This window comes from Mus caroli, chromosome 10, assembly GCF_900094665.2.
Source record: "Mus caroli chromosome 10, CAROLI_EIJ_v1.1, whole genome shotgun sequence".
NCBI classification, from domain to species: Eukaryota; Metazoa; Chordata; class Mammalia; order Rodentia; family Muridae; genus Mus; species Mus caroli.
The window spans coordinates 14,448,668-14,468,770 of record NC_034579.1 but is presented as its reverse complement, the minus strand read 5'-3'; the positions used below and the strand labels follow the sequence as shown (position 1 = coordinate 14,468,770).

Genomic DNA, 20,103 nt, shown 5'->3' with positions numbered 1-20,103 from the left:
GTCACTCGAGTCAAAACAAAGTCTTAATGGCAGAGAAATATTCACAGGAGTTATCTGAAAACCTGGTAGTAAGGAAATGTAAGCAGCAAGGGGGTTCCCTTACACAACACTGGTTCTTAAAGTACTTGCATATATCTGAATCTTATCATTTTCTACTATATTGCCACTGTGGGGTAGGGGTGCACTCATCTAGATAAGGCCAAGCAATGTAATAAGCAAAGCTGAATTACTAAATCAGTTAAACTCTAAAGTAACCATCAGTTGTTACCAGGTAACAAGCAGTTCCCTTTGACAAAGTAACTGCTCTTTTTGAAAGCCAGCAGATGGCGCTAGAGTTATAGCCTTGCATCCTTACCAGCAAAGCTCTGGGATATAGAAGTAGTGGGTGGAAAGCCGGTTAGAGCCAGAAGCCAGAGGTGGTAGACAACTTCAAGGGAAATAGCATTTTTCTGGACATGGCGGGTTAGACATAGGAATGAACTCACAGCCTGTAAAAGACCTTAATAAGCGCAAGCTAGATAAAATCCCAGCAGAAAGGAGCAAAAGTGAGGGCAAAGTCCCAGCCCTCAGCAAGAAGCTATTCACAAATGATAACTACTGGGAGAGGAAAAGTCAGTTTTCTTCAAGGGAGTGCTACTGGGTATTTCAAATCACTTTCCAGGGAAGCAGCTAGGTGAGCCGGCCAACACAGATTGTATTCCATGGTTTCTAGTGGCTTTTAATTTTCATTTGAGAGAGAGAGAGAGAAAGGGAGAGAGAGAGAGAGAGAGAGAGAGAGCATAAAGTTGGATAGGAGTAGATCTGAGAAGAGTTGGGGGACAAGAAACAAAAAGGAAACAAAGTCTTGAAGGAGGCAAAAAAAAAAAAAAGCACTATGAAATCATGGCTTTTCTAAACAGACAACAAACAAGTAACAATCAATAAATCAACTGAAGCACCCTTAGGAAGGCGGCTCTGTAGAGCTAGTCTATGTACAGTAAGTCCACAGAACTCAGCATTCCTCACCGCAGACGGGTTCCAAATCTTGTAAACACTCAGTCACATGACTGGCACACTAGGTGCCTTGCCAGCCACTGCTGTGTCTACCAGAAGGTATCACATTCTGTCCTCAATGTCAGCACAGAATCAATGGAACAAAGTAAAACGGAAATCAAACTTTAAAAAGTAATTAATATATAAGAAAGACACTTTAAAATGAGTAATGTTAAATAAACCGTGGCTAGCTGACAGACAAAACCTCATGCAAACAGAGGAGCCCGTCCAGAAAGAAGAAATTATAAAGTATATTAAAATATGACAAAAGTTTGGAATACCTGTGAATGGCTGCAAACAGGTCTTCTGTTGTCCTGGGTTTAGTCGGAGTCAGCACCTCATCGCTTCCCTCTTCCTTAGAGAAGTCCGCAGGGTCTGTAGAGGAGGCAGCTATGTCGGGTTCCAGCAAGCCAGCTAGAGAGAAGAAAAGCAGGCAAACACTAAACGCTGTGACTAGCACTTCAGTCCTTTGCCCGGCTCTGAAATATGCCACTTTGCTGCCATTTCCGACAGTGTGAGAACCATGGCAAAGCCCCGTGGCTCTGTAGTTTGAGTTTACAGAGGTAGAAATTTTACAGAGGTAGAAATGATACTCGCTAGCCTGACAGCCAGGGCTATTTCCTGCTACAGACTTTGGACTAAATTGCTTTTAAATTTGGTTAAGAGCGTTTCTCCTGCTACTGAATACCCAGCCTGCCTCAGACCTCCCGGCACCTCCACCCCCACCCCTCTCTCTTTCCCTCTCTTCTCTTAGTTTTTAAAATGTTCACAAAGCAGCTTGGGTAATGAGGTTTAAGAAGCCCACTCACTGCCGGCTTTTGCCAGAGTCTAGGCTGCTTCACCTGGTTGCAAAGAGTGCTCAGTAGCCCTATTTGGCTCATCTCCAGAAGATCAGAAGAGTGCAGTAGAAAGCAGCCAGCCTTACCTTCTCTGCCCTGTTGAGACAGGCAGCTCTTCGCATTTCTCTCACCATCCACAGTGCTCTCGCCTGACTCTTCCTGTGTGGGGCCCGGTGATGTATTAGGTTGGACCATGGGGGCATTGGCTTCCACAATGCCAGGGGATAAGGACCCTGCAGTTCCTGGTTCTAGAGCCGGACTGCCGGGGGTAGGAGCCGTAGCATGAGAGCCAGCTCGGTATGCTGGGCTGGATTTCTCCTCTTGGCTCCGCACAGCTTCCCCCTCTGCCCTGGTAGGGCTGGGCACGCCTGGGAAAGCTTCGCTCCCGTTCTCTGTGGGCTCCGCTGTGAAATCTCTCTGCGGAGGTGGTACCACCAGGAACAGTTTGGGCTTCTTGGAGATGGGGGGTGGCTTCCTGCTGGGTGAAGAGTCTGGGAGCAGAGTGGTCCTGAGGCTGGGACCCGGGCCTGGAGCTCCATCACTGCAGCTCGGAAGGCCGCCACGCTCGACTGCACTGTCATGGTCACCCTGACTCTGGCTCTTGGCAGGCATCGGAAGCGAGCTCGTCACAGAGGCAGCCTGGCTTTCACTCTCCATTTCATTTATGCTATTTCGGGATTTGAGGAAAGCAGATGGCTTTAAGTGATACTGTGGAGCAGTTGGAGTTCGTTGTTCCTGAGCTGATGGTTCAGAAAACAGGACTGCCTCGGCACCTGAGTTCTTCCTCACTGGCCTCAACTGCACCATCTGCAAAGCTTCTGTGGTGATCAGGGGCATGGGGGGTCGGCAGCCCTCCTCCTTGTTGGCAGGCCGCCTACGGGCCTCCCTAGAGGATTCGGACTGGCTAGAGTTTTTGAAAAAGGGCCTGTTTTCTTTCAAGAGTTTGGGGTCCAGAGGCGGAGCGGGCGGGGGTCCTGAGGAGGGCAATAAAGGTGGAGGTGCTGGCACAGGAGGCGAGGATCTTGGAAGAGAGGGGCTAACTGCTGTGGGAGAAGGAAAAAGGCACCCGTCGGTGGGGGAGCAGAAGGGAACAAGGGCTTCTGGTGGTGGAGGGGGGAACATGGGAGAGGGTGGCAGAGGAGAGCCCTCGGAGCAATCTGCTAGAGGAGGAGGAGGTGGAAGAAAAGGGGACTTGTCTGCCAGACCCAGAGAAGGCAGAGGGGGAAGAGGAGGAGGGGGAGGGGCAAGGGCCGAGGCCAGGGTTGAATCCAGTTTCTTCATGGTCCCACTTCCTTCGGTAGAAGTATTAGAAGAGAGAGAAGTGGACGATGATGAGATGGACACAGAAGAGATCAGAGACGATTTTCTTTCTGGTACCTTGGGTTTGGCCTTCCCCTTTCCATTTGCTGGTGACATTGATTTTAAAAACACAGGCACAGGGGTGAGTGCTGTGGGTGTATTCGACTGGCTAGAATACCCACTGGATGGAGAGGTGACTCTCTGTGACTTCTCTGGTGAGGTGATCTTTGGTCTAACTGAGCAGCCCGGCACTTGGGGCACTGGGACTCTCGACCCCTCCTGGATGTGGCGTACTGGCCCGTTTCCAGTTGCTGCCTCAGTGTTGGCTGAGCAGCCCCCGGTGGGGTTCCCTGGATCTTCCTGCAAGCTTGTGTAGTCAATGTAGTAACCCCAAGGGTCCGTGTATTCCGACTTGACGCTGCTTGTGTCGCTCTGGGACGGAGTGACCCCGCAGAGAGAATACACATTGGGAGTGGTGGTGGAGGTCAAGCTACTACCCTCGCTAACAATGCTCTGGCTTCTGGACCTGGGGAGCCAGGGTTCCTCAAAGTCACTGCAGGGGCTCTGGGAAGGGGAGCTGCTGCCCTTGCCAGGGAAGCTTAGCTGCAGTGAATGCTGGAGCGAGGCGATCAGGCTCTCATTGAGCACCTGACCGTTTGTCTGGTTGTTCTTTTTGGGAATCCTTCGCAGAGAATCGGTCCGGGATGGTGGCAGGGGAGGTTTCTTTGCTTTCTTCAGAGAGATGTTTCTCGAAAGGATTTTATCCTGGTGAGCGGCCTGATCCCCTTGGCTTCTCTGAGCCCTTCCATCAAAAACATTGACCATGCTGTGCCTGGGGTTCCCGAAGCCATCACTGAGACTGTACAGGTTCCCAGCCTCGTGAGTGGTAGTATAGTAACCATCATGGTCCTCTGAACACAGGGACCTGGTATCCCCCTTGAGAGATGTTTGGTCCAAACTGCAGCTGCTCACGTTACTTGTGGGAGTAGAGCAACCAGGAGTTGCCAGGTGTGGCTTCAGTGGGGATGCCTGCCCATTGCTGGAGGCTTTATATTCCCAGGGCTCAGAACTGCCACATCCCCTGTCCCCCGAATAACTACACTCGCTTTTGCCATCCACATCTGAAGGGTGGTCAGGAAAGCTTGGGTTGTTTCTACAATGATAGAGTATGGCTTGGGATCCATTCTCCCTGTTTGCTGAGGCATTTAGAGAGACCTCTGAATCATGGAGGGATAACAGTGTGGTGGCACCGGGGGCAGAGGAGGCTAAAGCCCGTGAATGAATGAGATGACCCTCATTCCAGTGATGACTGGGGGACTGATGGTCATCTTTCACAGAACATCTGGGTGTGGGACGGTCTCTGGGTTTTATCTTTGAATATGAAGATGAACCGGGTGTTCTACTGTCCAGCTGTCCTGCACTCTGAGCAGTGTGAATGACAATAACCTCTGAAGAGGACAGTAGCGTGGCATTTGGGATGACACTGGTAGAGTAGGCTGCATGAGGTGAAACCACACATGCTGGACTCTCCAAAAACCTCAACTGCTGGGATTTGGGCCTCGAAAGCATCCCAGTACTCGAGGCACCTCCTAAATGCGCAAAGTTTTCATGCCCCTGTGAGCTATCCCCCTGGTAGGGACAAGTGTCATCGGTATCTTCAGTAGAGCCCAGGGCACCCATCCTTCCCTCCAGTGAATAGGTGCTTGCTCTCGGGCCGGTACGTGGAAGACTGTGGAAACCAGTATCGTTATTGAGGCGAGATGGGAACACAACACCGGCTGAGTCACTCAGCACAGACATGTTTCCTGAGGAACCTGAGAGGTGGCTCATCTGGGCAGCAATGCCTACCCCCTTGTGAGCCCTGATCCTTCTCATTGATGGTGGGATGACCTTCACGTCTTCGGTCTGACAGCTGGTATCCCTGGTTTCCAAGCATTGCCCGGTGGACCGATAACTATCAAGCCTTCCTAACGTAGAGTAGTGGTCTGGGACGTACAGCGAATGGGCACTACCATCATCATCTTGGCCAGTGGCTGATGCTGGAGAGAAAGCAGAAAGAGGCCTGTTATCTGAAAATAAAAATCCATAGGTTAATATCACCTGTACCCTTAGTGCACCCTGACTCTGTTGTAATAAACAAACAAACAAACAAAAAGACACTATCAGCTACAAAACCCTACAAGGCCTTTCTATTTGATTCAGTACCCAGTGGAGCTTAACTATTCCTGCTGTCTCCTAAAACCTCTGCCCTCAAGTCCATGTACTTTTCTCCTTATTTTGCACTTTAAATCTTATAACATGAGTAACGCACATGGGATTCTTGGGTGCTCCCTTTGAGACCATGGTTACTGTTTCTGTGGAAGATGTGCTTTTCAAATAAGTAATTTTTACAGCATGTAGAAGTATACACGCCTCTATTCCTGACCCTGGGGAGGAAGAGGCAGGCAACCTTGAGTGGTGACACCCTGTCTCCACAAACAAACAAGATCCAAAGTCAGTAAAGTGCTTGTCACACAAGTTTGAAGATCTAACTTCAATCCCTAAAAACACACAGAACAACCCAAGATGGTGGGCTTGACACAGTAACCTTGGCTAGGGAGGTGAAGACAGGAGATCTGAGAAGGCTCGTTGGGCCACCACTCTAGCCTACTTGGTAAATCCCAGACCAGTGACACACCTGTCTCAATAACCAAGGTAAATGGATCCTGAAGGCTCCATCTACATACAACACCCCCTCTACACACACACATCAGACACATGCGCACACGCGCACACACACACCACCACCACCACCACCACCACCATCAAAACCCCAAATAACTACCTATTAGTAAAGACTTTAATGTATCCTTTCCCCCACCAAGTCTCAGACCAAAGTACTGCATCCAGCAGTCATCCAATAAATGGAGCCTTAGGTAATAGGGCTATAGAGATGACACTCAGATGATAATGGTCTGAAACCAGTGTTAATTACATTGATTCTTTGTGTCAGAAGGAAGTCCTAAGAAAATGAAAATTGATTTATGAGCCCATCTGTGTTTCAAGCATTTCATTATCCATCTTAAGCCACTCTCATCTGTCTGTTGGTGACATTCAAATCTCAACAGCAATCTGCTGTGTGTTCTTGCTGGGGGAAGGGCTGGAAGAACAGATCCAGGGAACATTTCCTCAAATTAGGAATATTTATGTCTTGGAGTTTACAACTAACCAGTGAGTAGTATGTTCAAAGGAGAAAGAAAGAAAGACCAGAAGCGATAAAACAAGAAGTGGACAGACGACAAAAACTGCAACTGTAAATAAACAGATGACAAGCTACACAGAAAGGAGCAGAGCTTTAAAAAAGATCGCAAAGCCAGGAACCTATCCAAAACCCACTAAGAAAGAAATCAATCCGCGGTACAAATCAGACCTGTAAAAACAGTGGCAAAGCCAGGGCCCCACATTTGTTGTTTTTCATTCAACAAGAAATTGTATGGAAAGAACAGACAAATATAGTCATATACCAATAAAATAATTCTATCAGTGTAAAATATGAAAATTCTTTAACACGATGCTGACATGCACCCGTGCATCATCTTGGGATTGAGGGTTACAGGTCACATGAAGGGTCACATGAAGGGAAAGCCAGGAGGAGCTTTCAGCATCGAGGGAGGAAATATTAAAAATACTTAGATTGATCTCTACATCTTGACACTAAGATGCAGGCAGTACTTTGCTCTGTGACCTGGTGGGGGTGGGGGGTAAGGCTACATTGTTTGAAATAGCCAGAGGACCATGTTTTACATTTACCTACCACTATAACACACACACACACACACACACACACACACGCACGCATATATATATATGCATGATATATATATATAAACATATTTATACATGTTTATAATTACATTATATGTTTATATATACAGCACGTACACACACACATATATGCATGCTATATATAAACATATATTTATACATGTTTATAATTACATTATATATGTTTATATATATAGCATGCACACACATATATATGCATGCTATATATAAACATATATATTTATACATGTTTATAATTACATTATATATGTTTATATATATAGCATGCACGCGCGTGCGCACACACACACACACACACACACACACACACACACACATCTCACTTGGGGTAATAATGTTCTCCCAAGGAGCTATAGACTAAACCCCTCAGTACAGGCATAAGAACCTCCTTTCAAGCTGTTGATCTGGGAGTCCAAGTCACTCCCCAAGCAATATAAGCTATTGCTGTTGCCTCTGGTTGCCTCCTAGAAGTTGGAGTTTTTATTGTTGAAGACATCACACACTTTGAACACAGGACTTGGAAGAATTAAACTGAAAGCCTCCTTTGAGCACCACCCCTCACAGGACTGAAATGTTGCTATGCAAGCTGTCAAAGGAGAAAAGCAATCAATGGTCCTACTGAGATGTGGTACTTAACAAACGACGACAATAATCAGCATGGCAGAATATCCCTAAAGATGCAAAGGTGGCACAGCAACTAGTGGTAACCAACAGCTGTCTCACTGGTCATAAGGGGTCCTCAGCAGGAAGGAGCTGAGGACCCAATCAATTATCTGTGACTAGTGAAGCTCATGGATTTTAAAGGAGGACCTACTATTTCCACTTCCCTCAACTGATATAATTACTGACTACATTCTAAATGCTTACCCTTACACCCACAGATACGTGTAGCTCAAATCCAAGAAGGCTTCAGTAGAAGACTATTAAAGAAACCCACAACTGGTCAAAGTGCAGAGAACACCTGACTGTGGGATACCCAGACACAGCTGATACATATACAACACCACTCATTCCCCAAGAACATCTAAGAAGAGGGAGAGCAGAGGTCGTAAGAGCCAGAGGACCAGGAAGTCTGCTTCATCCATGAAATCTCAATAATATGACTGCCTAAATAAAACTCAAACAATGAGACTACCAGTTGATGTGCCAATGTGGGTGGGGGAAATCTCAAGGGGTTCCACCCCTAAATGAAGAGCAACTAATGATTGTGGAGAGAGTTATCCTCATATATGAACCCCTAAGTAGTCACCCAATACCAAGGGGTCAGTCCTTAAAACATATGAAAGAGCAACACCAAATGAACTCAGCAGAATCATTTACATATTCATAAGTATATAATACACATACACACAGACATAGACACACATGCTTAAAAGAAACCATGAATTTGGAATGGGTGTCATGGGAACGGTTGGAAGGAGGAGAGAGAGGGGGAAACAGTGTATATACAACACACATGAGAATTTAAAAGGTAAGTTTAAATAGAGAGAGTAGTAAAAGAAAACTGACTCTTACTCAAATAAAATGGAAAGCAACAAGTTATAGGTCATCAAGTGTGCTTTGGAAACAAACACTAAAGGAGTCAAGACTCAGGCTTTTCTGAGCACTACTGTCCTACAAAAGGACAAGGGTTGGGATGGGGTTCATAAGAATTCCTTCCCCCGCCCTATAAAACCATCATATGGACATGCCATGTGTGTGTGTGTGTTCTCATCAGCCTCAGAGACATCACAGTGCAAGGAAGACTCCCCTAACAAAAAAGCCCTATCTTTACTGTGACAATGGAGACCCATTTGACACCAGTGGGCCTCTCTCTACCCTCTGCCAGGGATTCACCAAGACCAGTCACACAGACACACATAAAGGCATCCCTCAGAAAGAGGGCAAGTGATACAGCTCCGCCTCATTGACATCAGGCCCTTGGAATGAGCCTCCTGGCTAAGAGAGAGCTTATAATAGGTAATAAATAATATGTGGCCCCCGCCTGCTCAACATGTGCTACTTGGTCAATGAGAGGAACTATCCATGAGAATGCCTGGAAAGCAGCTATTTCTGCAAAAACTGATGGACCGCAGTGATGCAGGACGGTCAGGATGTTGCTGGTCCAGAAGCTGATTGCCTCCTTTTAAGCAAGCTTTAGCCCCAGGAACAGCCATTCCCTGCCTGTCTCTGTGCTGGAACTAACACCCTGGGACTAATAAGATAAAAACTTTTGGAATCTCTTAAGTTACCAACCCACTAACTTCTACCAACCCCAAAGCTAAGAGTACCATAAAGACAACAAGTGGGGTGTATGGAGAGGCGCTCCCTACACTGTGTGATCACCTCTCTGGTACACTCACCAAGAGATTTAAATTTGGCTTGATGAAAGTCTTCTTTATTTTGCAAATATAAAACTTCATGAAACTACTTCCATATTGGAACATGAAATCTAGGGTAACCTAAATCTGTGTTCCTGGGCCACGGTCATGTAAATCTGTTTCTTGAATAAATTATTTCTTATTCCTGTAGAGAAGAAAGGGAGGGAGGAAGGGGGCAAGTGGGCAGGAATAGAAGGAAATTATCTACTTTAAGGATAGAAAATTACAAGGTATAAAAGATTTCTAGGGCTGGAGAGATGGCTCAGCGGTTAAGAACATTGACTGCTGTTCCAGAGGTCCTGAGTTCAATTCCCAGCAACCGCTGAGCCATCTCTCCAGCCCTGTATCTTTAACTTTGAGATAGTCTCACTAAGCTATCTAAACTGGCCCTGACTTCCCCTGTAGTCCCAGAAGACCTCGAACTTGTTACTTTCCTGCCTTGATCTTCTGAGGAGCAGGATCTGAGGCCTGCACCACTGGCTTTTAGACCCAGTACCCTACTAGCTGTCATCCAAGCACATCACTGACCCTCTGGTGACACAGCTGCCTCATCACGTGGCAAAGGTTATAGAACAGATAATACAGGGAAAGTGATTTTCTCCTCCAGCACTATCGGTAATCCTGGGTCACAAGCAAAAGAGAAAAGAACGCTTCATCAATTAAGAACAATGTTATAATGGCAGAACACGGGGCTGCCCTTGATGGATGGATCCTTTCAGAAAATCAAAGAGCTGAGCTACTGGCTCTTCCTGATTGGTTCAGTAATGCAAACAGCTAAAGAGTTTAGTTCTTGGGCCACAGAGTTGGCTCTGCGGTTAAGAGCACTGTCGTTCTTACCCAGTACCCAGGTCTGATTCCCATCACCTACATGGCAGCTTGCAACTATCTAAAAGAACTCTTGTCCCAAGGGATGAGATACTCTCTTCTGATCTCCACAGGCACCAGGCATATATGTTGTCCATGAACATATATGCAGGCAAAGCATTAATATATATAAAATAATAAAATAAATCAACCCCCCCCCAAATCCTAACTCTCAGGTTTTAGGTTTCATATAACAGAGGACAACTCATATAGAATAATTGTGTGGCTATGCATCTTTATTGTGGCCAAACTATCCTTATACACCGCACAAAATCACTGAGAAACTACTATTTTAGTAGAAAAGCAACTTTTACAAAGAGCTCAATTGCCTAGTTCTATGGTCACTCCTTTGACGCACATCTTCTGAAAAGGCCAGGTCATGAGGAAATGTTACAAAGGATCAGCCCCATTAAACAACCACTGCTCATACGAATACTCATTATTTTCCCACATGCATGACCTGTAACCTCAAGAGGAAAAAAGGCTTGAAAGGATGAGATACAGCTAAGTTTTGAAGCGAGAACAAAGTGTATATGCATACACTATGTATAGATTCAGACAGTTCATGGAGGGCTCACATAACGTGTCTGAACCAAAGACAGGCTTGAGAAATTCCGTTAGTGCAACTTAGTCTTGCTTGTTTTGTTGTTTCCTTTTATGATTTTGTTTTGTTTTTTGTTTTTGTTTTGGGGACAGGGCCTTACTTTGTAGCCCATGGCAACAGCAACTGTGCTTCAGCCTCCCAGGTTCTGGGTCTCACTGTAGCCAATGGCGACTCTACTGCTGTAACCTTCCAAGTGTAAATCACTACCCCTGGTTCTGCCTTTGTTCTATTTCTGTTTGTTACTGTTGTTCTTTGTTGCTTTATGTGTGTGTGTGTGTGTGTGTGTGTGTGTGTGTGTGCAGGGGCTATGTGCCTGAGATTGCAAGTGCCCATGGAGGTCAGAGCTGTGGGATCCCAGTGTGAGCGAAATCAAATGTAAGAGGTAAGCTCTCTTCCCCTCCAAGGCATTTCTGCAGACCCTGCCTTTGATTTTAAACCCTTGCATTGGAAGCACTGGAAGCAGGTCACTGAAGCAGCTGCAGCAAAGCACTTCTCTTCCTGCCCGAGCGTTCCTCCAGGAGGGACGGGAGAGCAGAAACACTCTAAGACTAGATGCCAGTGAAGGAGAAAAATGCCATTCAAGAAAGAGTGGGTCTGCCTTTCCTCCTACAAGCTATTTAAACTGGGACCCTGGAGGAAAATGAATGCATGCAATCTCTGTAGCCTTGGAAGCTAAAACAGGATCTCAGGGCGCTGTAATTAATATATCAGTGTTGCTAGGATAAGCTCATTTTGACTAAAAGACTTGTAAGCAATTTCAGAGATAATGATTCTTGCATTTCTCGAGTGTCACCTTCAACAGTAAATAAAAGTAAATTAAAGCATCAGGTTAGGTGGCTGGAGAATTGGCTCAGCGGTTAAGAACATTGAATGCTCTTCCAGAAAACCCAAGTTCAAGTCCCAGCACCCACATGGCAGCTCACAGTTGCCTGTAACTCCAAGATCTGATACCCTCATACAGATATATACATGCAGGTAAAACACTAATGCACATAAAATAAAAATAAATAATTAAAAAACAAAACAAAAGACCATCAGGTTAAAGGAAATATTATGAAGGAAGTCCACAGGCTAGACAGAAGTGAAGAAGTGAATTTTAAGACATTATGCCCCAAAATAACAGTGGTCATCACAGTGAGCCAGGGACAGGGAAATAAATTCATTTGTTCCACCAACAATGAACTCTGTTAAGGTCACCATGCCATTTATAGAATGAAGAAGGGGGTCTGGAGAGGGGGAATTATGTGTGTACGGTTACTCCTCAGGGGATGAATGAGAGTCAGGATTGAAACCCCAGCAGCCTGCTGCTGGAGCTGGGCTAAGCTGGCACAGCTCTCTAGCGCTGAGGAAATGATTGCAGGAGGCGCATGAAAGCATTACCCAGCATTATAAAGCATTATCCAGCACATGGAAAGATAAGTATGAACACAACCGGGAAGCAAACAGAGCCAAACAGCTCCACCAGCCTGCTTTGTTTCTAAGTTAAACAAAAAAGGCTGTGAAATTGTTTGCTTTAGATGGAGGGATTATCAAACACATATGATCATATCTTATACTTCTGTTACATGCACTTATTACATGTGTGCCATGACACACAAATGTTGGTCAGAGCACAACTTTTGGGAGTTGGTTCTCCTTCAGCTACATTAGTTCCAGGGATCAAACTCAGGTCAGGAACCACTAGGAACCACTCTCTCTAGCGCTGACATCTACCATGAAATCACCTCAGATTGCTACCTCTAAAGACGACATACCACCAGCATTGCCAAAATTAGAGTGAGCTTTTCATCTGTGAGAACCCAAGATCCAAATAAAAGATCTAGATGAAAAATAAACCAAATCATAGATATAACCAATACGCAAGGTCCCTGGAAATGATAACGGAATTCTAAGTTTCCATAGACCCTCTTCCCTCCCTTTTTTCCCAAAGCAGCTCCACTGCACAGAGTGTAACATTCACCTAAGATCTCTTCCAGAAGCTGCCTATAAGGACGCGTGGATTTGATAGCATCACATGAGGTTAGTGTGGTAAATACAAGCAGCAAGGAAGGCTATAGAATGCAATGCTGGTGAGCCATACCTAGCTCCTTCTGAATGATGTCAGGGATTCCTGAAATAGTCTTTCTCCTTTTGACTTTCTTCGGTCGTCTTACCAGAGTGTCTGTGTAAATTAGAGACCGCCGAAGGCTGGCCTGACGATCGAAATTCTCCCCTAATGTAGAATAGTAGAACAAGCAAAGCAATGTTATCGTCAAGCAAGCTGACAGCGCGCGCGTCCTTCCAGAAGCTTGTAAAATGACAAGAAAGTATTAATAATGAGGTTAGCCAAGTCACATGGATGATGGAGGCTGAGGGGCAAAAAGAGAAGAAAAGCACATTATCACCAGAAGGCTGTTTCCAGTGTCTGGTGTGCCCTTCAGGCAAAGGCACCTTCCCCTCACTTCCAGTTTTAATAACACACGGCAAAATTATTCTTCGTCACCTGAGAACGAATCACCTGGCAAGTGACTGCTTCACAAAGCGCTTTAATCACAAGGATCAACCTTTGTATCCGTGTGGATTAATGGCAATATGGAGGTTGTATTCATCTAGTCATCCACAGAGACTAGTATCATGCTAGTGTGTGATGGCGAGTCAAAGTCTGAGCTTACCAAATGTTGGCCAAGGAGGTTAACAATTTGGATGGGGTGTGAAATCATTATAGCGATGGTTCTCAACCTGTGGGCCATGACCCCTTTGGGGTTGACTGAATGACCCTCCATGGGGGGGGGGGGCTGCATATCAGATATTTGCACTATGAGTCATAACAGTAGCAAAATTACAGTTATAAAGTAGCAATTAAATAATTTCACAGTTGGGGGTTACCATGACATGGGGCACAGTATTAAAGGACTGCGGCATTAGGAAGGTTGAGAACCACTGCATTATACTATGAGAGGCGATTTTAATGGAAACCAAAAGCCTTATAATGATAAAGTACTTTCATTACAATGAGAGCCAGCAACACTGCTATTGTCAGAGCTGAACTCTTCCTTTCTTGTTCATAATGTTTTCAGGTGCTAGGGCTTGAACCCAGGGTTACACATGATGGGCAAGTGTTCTATCAACGAGCTGCATCCCCTTTTCCTATCAGCAGCCTTTCAAGTTAATCCCATTTCAGACAATGAGACCCCAGAACCACATCCACAGTTTTCCCAGAGTTCAAGCAGACTAGCACATTATGGGGAGCTAGATAATAATAAGGTCCCTGTCACAATCAGTTATAGACTGGTCTGTTCTGAACATTTTGATTAAAGGAAGTTTTGCAGTATTTTGCCTTTTTACATAGTTTCTATCTTAAAAATGAGATTAAAGAAACCATATATTCACATACTTCTATCCTCATCTTAAGCAAAAGAAATGTATAAAATTGTCGTTCTTGTTTAGGAATGCTACCATAGCTTCAAAGTGTGGTAGATATATACACAAGATGACGTGTGAGCCTGGTCTCATTAAAACACGCTCATTTTTAAACACATACCATCCACTGAAGAGCGATCTAATAAATGCTTGTAAATGTGAAAATCCTTGCAACTTTGCTCTGAATAGAGAAAACCAGAAGGGATTCAGAGCAGGCCCTGAATGGCAGTAGATACCAACCTGTAATAAACAGGCCACATAGATACAGTGCCTTAAACAGTGCTTAAAAACGGAAGTCGTTCAGCGTTTTTATCAGGTTCCTGCAGCAGAAAAAAGACACTCCTTCTATGGAGGCATTAAAATCGGGCAAAAGTGTTACTAGAAAGTTGTGTCTAGTCTCCAGGCATTTTCCTCGCTATGGAGAAGGGGGAAAAAATCCAAGTGCTGAGAAAATTATGAGGATGGAATTCCATCTCCGACATTCACATTGTGACCTTAAAAGGCTATGTCACAATTCAATAGGTAGAGGCTGACCCTGGTGCCCTGGTGCCCTCAACAGCACTCGTCTAGTGCCCAGTGCCATGTAGGTAGGAGATAGTTATCAGTTCAGTTGAATGGCTCCCTTTCTCTCCAGCGCAGCATCAGCTCAGACACTAGCACACAGCACTCTGGGAATGCTGCTTCCTGAGTGTGTTGGCCAGTACACTTATCTCTTAGGTAAAGACTTGATCCACGTGGCAGATGATGGCATATACTCACATGTTCTCTTTATTTAAAACATTTCCCCTCCTGAACCTTTAGAAATACCACGTCTCTACAAGACTGTAACTAAAGGGATTAAATCCCCTTTCAGGCCAGAGGCTCACTGTGTTTCTGTTCTGCATCCTTAGGCCCGGGAGACTCTACTCTGGGATTCAAAGCCTTATATGTATTGGCATTTGTTTTTCCAAAGCCTTACTGAAAAGTCAAGTTAGAGGGTCATAATCACCCAAATTAATAAGCATGTAACTATTTCCTACAAGCAATGGCATTTCTATTTAAAGAAATCTGGAATTTTAGAAAGATGTAATTTAAAGAACAGGAGACTGAAGAACCCAGGCCAGTCTAGGCACTCAAAGTGAAAGCTTTAAACGAATGGCTTCTTTGGACCAGACTACGCGTGTCTCTGCAAACACACAGATCTAGAAAACACACCGCTATGTATATAACTGTTAAATTAACGCTGACATTCTGTGGAAACACAACTCAATGAACAACATATTGTGGTTTCAAGGACTCAGGCTGTCCGCTGCATCATTGTCAGCATTCATTCACCTTGTGCGAGCGGGGCAGCATTCAAAAGCCTGCTTCATACCTATGCAATTCAAGTCTGCTTAGCTACCAAACAGGTAAGGACGAAAGCCCAGAGAAACAACTCGGAGACAAATCTGGACGGACGTATTTCACTACAAACACTTCTTTATGCTTGAAAACGACTTTCACTAGCCCCATTTCTAGGCAGAACCTTTGACTCCAATCCCTTTAAGGGTTGTCATATTTCATGACATGATATGCATAGTTTATAATACTATATGGATGCCTTTAATCCTTATAATTAATGTCTTCTCATTTAATCATTTCAAAGAAAATATAAGCCTACTGATGGTTCATGAAATAGGCAGTAAAAATCACATTGTTCTGTGGCATAGCCACTTAAAAAAATAATACTTTACGGATATGAGCTAGGTGAGAGGAAGGCGCCCACGGACACCAGCAATGCTGTTTACAGGGAGAATGGATTAGAATGCCACGCTGTTTGCTTAAGGCTTAAGTTTTAGAAAATATAAGTAGTATACATGGAGTTGAAAATAATTCATGTACTTATTAATCAAGTTTCCATGGAAATTCTAAACGTAATTTCCAAATATACTCTAAGATATTTTTTAAAATACATCATATCTAAATGTTATTAGCCCTTGCAAGTTTATAGGTACCATGGCAACAAACCTTCCAACAGCAATATCCTCAGAAGACAGAAGGATGCTATGGGGTTTCATCCTAATTGTTAATGAAAACTGCTTCCTTTTGGTCAGCCAGATTTAAGGACATAGGGACCAGGCTATGTGTGGATTTTGTCAATATGACACTCATTATTTATTGCTATGTAATACAACATACTTGTATGGTGGATGCTGTGTGTGTGTGTGTGTGTGTGTGTGTGTGTGTGTGTGTGTGTGTGTATGTGTGAGTATACGAGTGTGTCTGTCCCCTGAGGACTACACTCGGGGTTTTGTCCAGTTGCCACCACCTCTTTAACATTTTTTTGTTTTTTTGGTTTTCTGAGGCTTGGAGCTCTCTGTGTTTTGTTATTTGTTGCCTTAATCATCAAAAAAGGTTGATAATTCAACCTGGCAATTAAATTAGTAGCCACAGTGCAGCCAATGTGCCAATTCCTAAAGTTGTTCCCTTAACAGAAATAGATCTTTATTTGAGATTTAAGACTCAAATTTGAGATTTAAGATTCAAATCATAGAAACCAAAGCATACTTTTATCAGTCTACTAAGGTTTTTTTTAAAGATATGTTTTGGTTACTAATTTACTAGATGCCTTTCTGTCAAGAATTCTCTTCCCTTTTTATTTGAACAAAGGGTAAGAAAATCAGAAACATAATGAAATATTGTTTCACATGTTGAAATATTTCTTATGGGAGTATACAATTTTTGCTGCAAAGAACCACATTTAGAGGATATTCTATGGAACCAAAATCTTGGCTAAGAACAGTGCCAGTCAAAAGCCATCTTTTCCAGGAATGGCTGAAGCACAGGGTTCTCTGACAGAACATGTGTTGTCAGTCTCCTTAGCTAACAAACAACAGGTGTTTGTCATGCACACACATATGTAGCTCGGGTGTTTCCTCCATCAAAGAAAGAACGGGAGGCCAGATACGTAAAGAAAATGCTCACAACACGGGCAAACAAAGTCACCAGTGCTCTCCCAAGGACATCCTGACTGTCCACACCACAAAGCATACCAGTTATGTTAATAGGAACCACGTCAGCCTGGACCGTCTGGGCTTGCTGCCGTGTCTTCTCTTCTGGTGTTGGCAGCGGCAGGGACTTGGTCCAGTTTGTCTGAGTATGAAGGTCGGAGAAGTCACCTGAGGTTGGTGTTTTAGGTCTCCTGATTCCGATAAATCTTTCTTCTTCAGATGAAGAGAGAGAACACTGCAGAGAGAGAAAGTGTGTAAGCAATTAGCAGGAAAACTTACAAATACAGTTTATTTTTTAAAACTTAGACTAATTTATAGCAAGTCCAAGAATGGTTCTTTTTAAGAACAGAGTAACAATCTTCTCTAGCATACGACAGCCCACATTTATGACAACAATCTTCTCTTGCATATGACATCCCACATGTATGATCCACCCTGCCCCAGTCTGGAAAAAGGTTCTGCTGGCATACAGGGCCTGTATAGCCTCCCAGTTTTTCTTAGCTGTGCAGAAGTTAGAAAGTGTATGGACTTAGACGAACATTAGAAGCCTGGAGAAAAGTCATAGCTAAGCCCACCAGTTTCTATTTGTATTAAAATTGTTTCCCTCAATGTAATTTCTAGCTTCAATCTTATTTTCTTTAGGCTCTAACCTCAAGGAACGCTTTGCAATGATGGAGTCATTTCATTGTTGAACTATTTGTGCAATTCTAAAGCCATCTATATGGATTTTAAAAAATCTGTGTGAAATTGGTAAGTTTTAAGAGGCTGACTAAAGTGGTTCTCTGGGCCTTATCAGAATTCTATGACAACATTTTAGCTGTGACTTCTTTGATATAGATTAGCATCCTCATTAAAGAGCCCTTCTTCAATGCCCCTCTCCAGCAATACCTGAAGATGTGTAAGGGAGAAAGCTGTGTTGGCAAGCATCTTATAAGAGCTCATGGGCAGCCATTTCTGTAATGAGGGTGACCCAAGAACTCAGAGTAAACACTGTGCTTAGGAACAAGAGCAAAGCCAAAAGAACAATAAAAGAGCAACTGGCTCTTACTAGGAGATAGCTAGGGCTACACAGAGAAACCCTGTCTTGAAAAACAAACAAACATATAAACAAACAAAAAGATATACAATAAATGTCAAAGGACCAATCAAGTTCATAGAGTTTGAACTGAAGTATCACCATGGAAATAAAGTGTTTAAGAAGAATCCTACTGAAGAATAAAGGATGGTGAACCATCCCAAAGTAGACACTTGTGTCAGCAAGCAACTCCCAGATCAACTCAACCTCTCTCAGCCAATCTCCCCAAACTGACGTAGAGCTTTGTTTCATGTTAAATAAAGGACCTCAGACTGTCAGCTCTCTTTCTCATGACTTCTTGGCATTTGTGGAGATTTCGCTAGCTTTCAATGGTATGTCTGAATGTCTTCTGGCATGTAAAGTTTCTAATGGGACAAAGATGAGATAGAAATACAGGAAGACATCACTCCATCATCTTAGACACAAGACCACTGCCACCACTGTTGAGTGCTACAAAACAAACTTCCTGAAAAATACCCATCCCTTTTACTAGTTGAGTGGCACATAACAGCATAGGGCCATACGCAACACTCCAAAGACGCCTCTGAAACATCTTCCTTTTCTACTTTGCTAGAAAGAGGATGTACTGCCTTCTGTCCCTGGAGGTGTTTCCTCTTAAGTCGTAACGATTGTGCATGGTCATGGTTGTGAAGTAGAATGCCAGTGAGCGTGGCAGACACAGAAATGTGACGTTAGAAAACCAAAACCCATGGACTGACAAGCACCCGTCTTTCTTTTATTGCAAGGACAATAACAATAATCATGGAAATAAAAAAAATGTAAATCAACCGGGCAGTGGAGGTGCATGCCTTTAATCCCAGCACTCGGGAGGTAGAGGCAGGTGGATTTCTGAGTTCAAGGCCAGCCTGGTCTACAGTGTGAGTTCCAGGACAGCCAGGGCTATACAGAGAAACCCTGTCTCAAAAAAACAAAAAGAAAAAAAAAGTAAATCATATCATTAAGTATCTCACTGTCTCCTTTTACTGTTGCTACCTTACAAAACACAAAGAGACCATTTAGTTTCTTTTCCATCTAAGGAAAATGTGGGTTAATATTTGTAACTTGAAAAATACACTCAATGTGTTGAGCATGTGTCCCTGACAACTTATTTGGCACCATTGTTCTGATGAGACCTCACACAGATCTCTACAAAATTCCCTTAGAAAATTCCCAGCGAGGTGGCTCAGCACGTAAAGGGGCTAACTCTGGCACTAACTCTGATGCCCTGAGTTCAATCCCAGGAACCCACCTGAAAGGAAGCACCGAGTCTTGCAACTTGTCCTCTGACCTCTACCACAGTGTTCACACGGTGGCTGTGGTTGCTTGCTCACACATGCACAAAAGTAAGTATGCCGATCATCAAGTGGATTTCTGAGGTATCAGAAGTTGAGAGGACAGATGTAAATCCACTAGTTGCAATCTCTTTGCAGTTTTGACACTCTTGTTAAGTCTGACTAATAACACATATTTCTCTAACTGCAAGGTGCAGACACACACACACACACACACACAGAGAGAGAGAGAGAGAGAGAGAGAGAGAGAGAGAGAGAGAGAGAGAGAGAGAGATGCATGTTAAAATTGATTCTATTTGAGAAGTTTCACGGCAGTTTGTAGAAAAGCCACACATCTGGTGGGGAGTCTCGAGTGAGTTAGAAACTTACTACAGCAGGACAAAGAGCCTGAAATATAGCGTTAACTTTGGAAGGCACTAAGAACCAACTCCTGCCCAAAAAGCTGTAAACGGGTTCCTCAGAAAATTGGACATAGTACTACCGGAGGATCCAGCAATACCTCTCCTGGGCATATATCCAGAAGATGTCCCAACCGGTAAAAAGGA

At 44.0% G+C, this 20,103-nt stretch overlaps 1 protein-coding gene across 6 annotated transcripts in view; it reads right to left on the bottom strand.

The window, feature by feature from the left end:
* The window catches only part of Nhsl1 (NHS like 1), a 126,463-nt gene that overhangs the window by 4,895 nt on the left and 101,465 nt on the right, over positions 1 to 20,103 (bottom strand). For 5 of the 6 annotated variants that reach the window (XM_029482924.1, XM_021174684.2, XM_029482925.1 and 2 more), the window contains 4 exons: positions 17,234 to 17,426; positions 12,904 to 13,035; positions 1,958 to 5,209; positions 1,314 to 1,446 (listed from right to left, as the gene is read on the bottom strand). In XM_029482924.1, coding sequence (XP_029338784.1) covers positions 1,314 to 1,446; positions 1,958 to 5,209; positions 12,904 to 13,035; positions 17,234 to 17,426 — 3,710 coding nt within the window. The remainder of the gene's footprint in view (positions 1 to 1,313; positions 1,447 to 1,957; positions 5,210 to 12,903; positions 13,036 to 17,233; positions 17,427 to 20,103) is intronic. The other variant, XM_021174682.2, reaches the window with a different exon arrangement.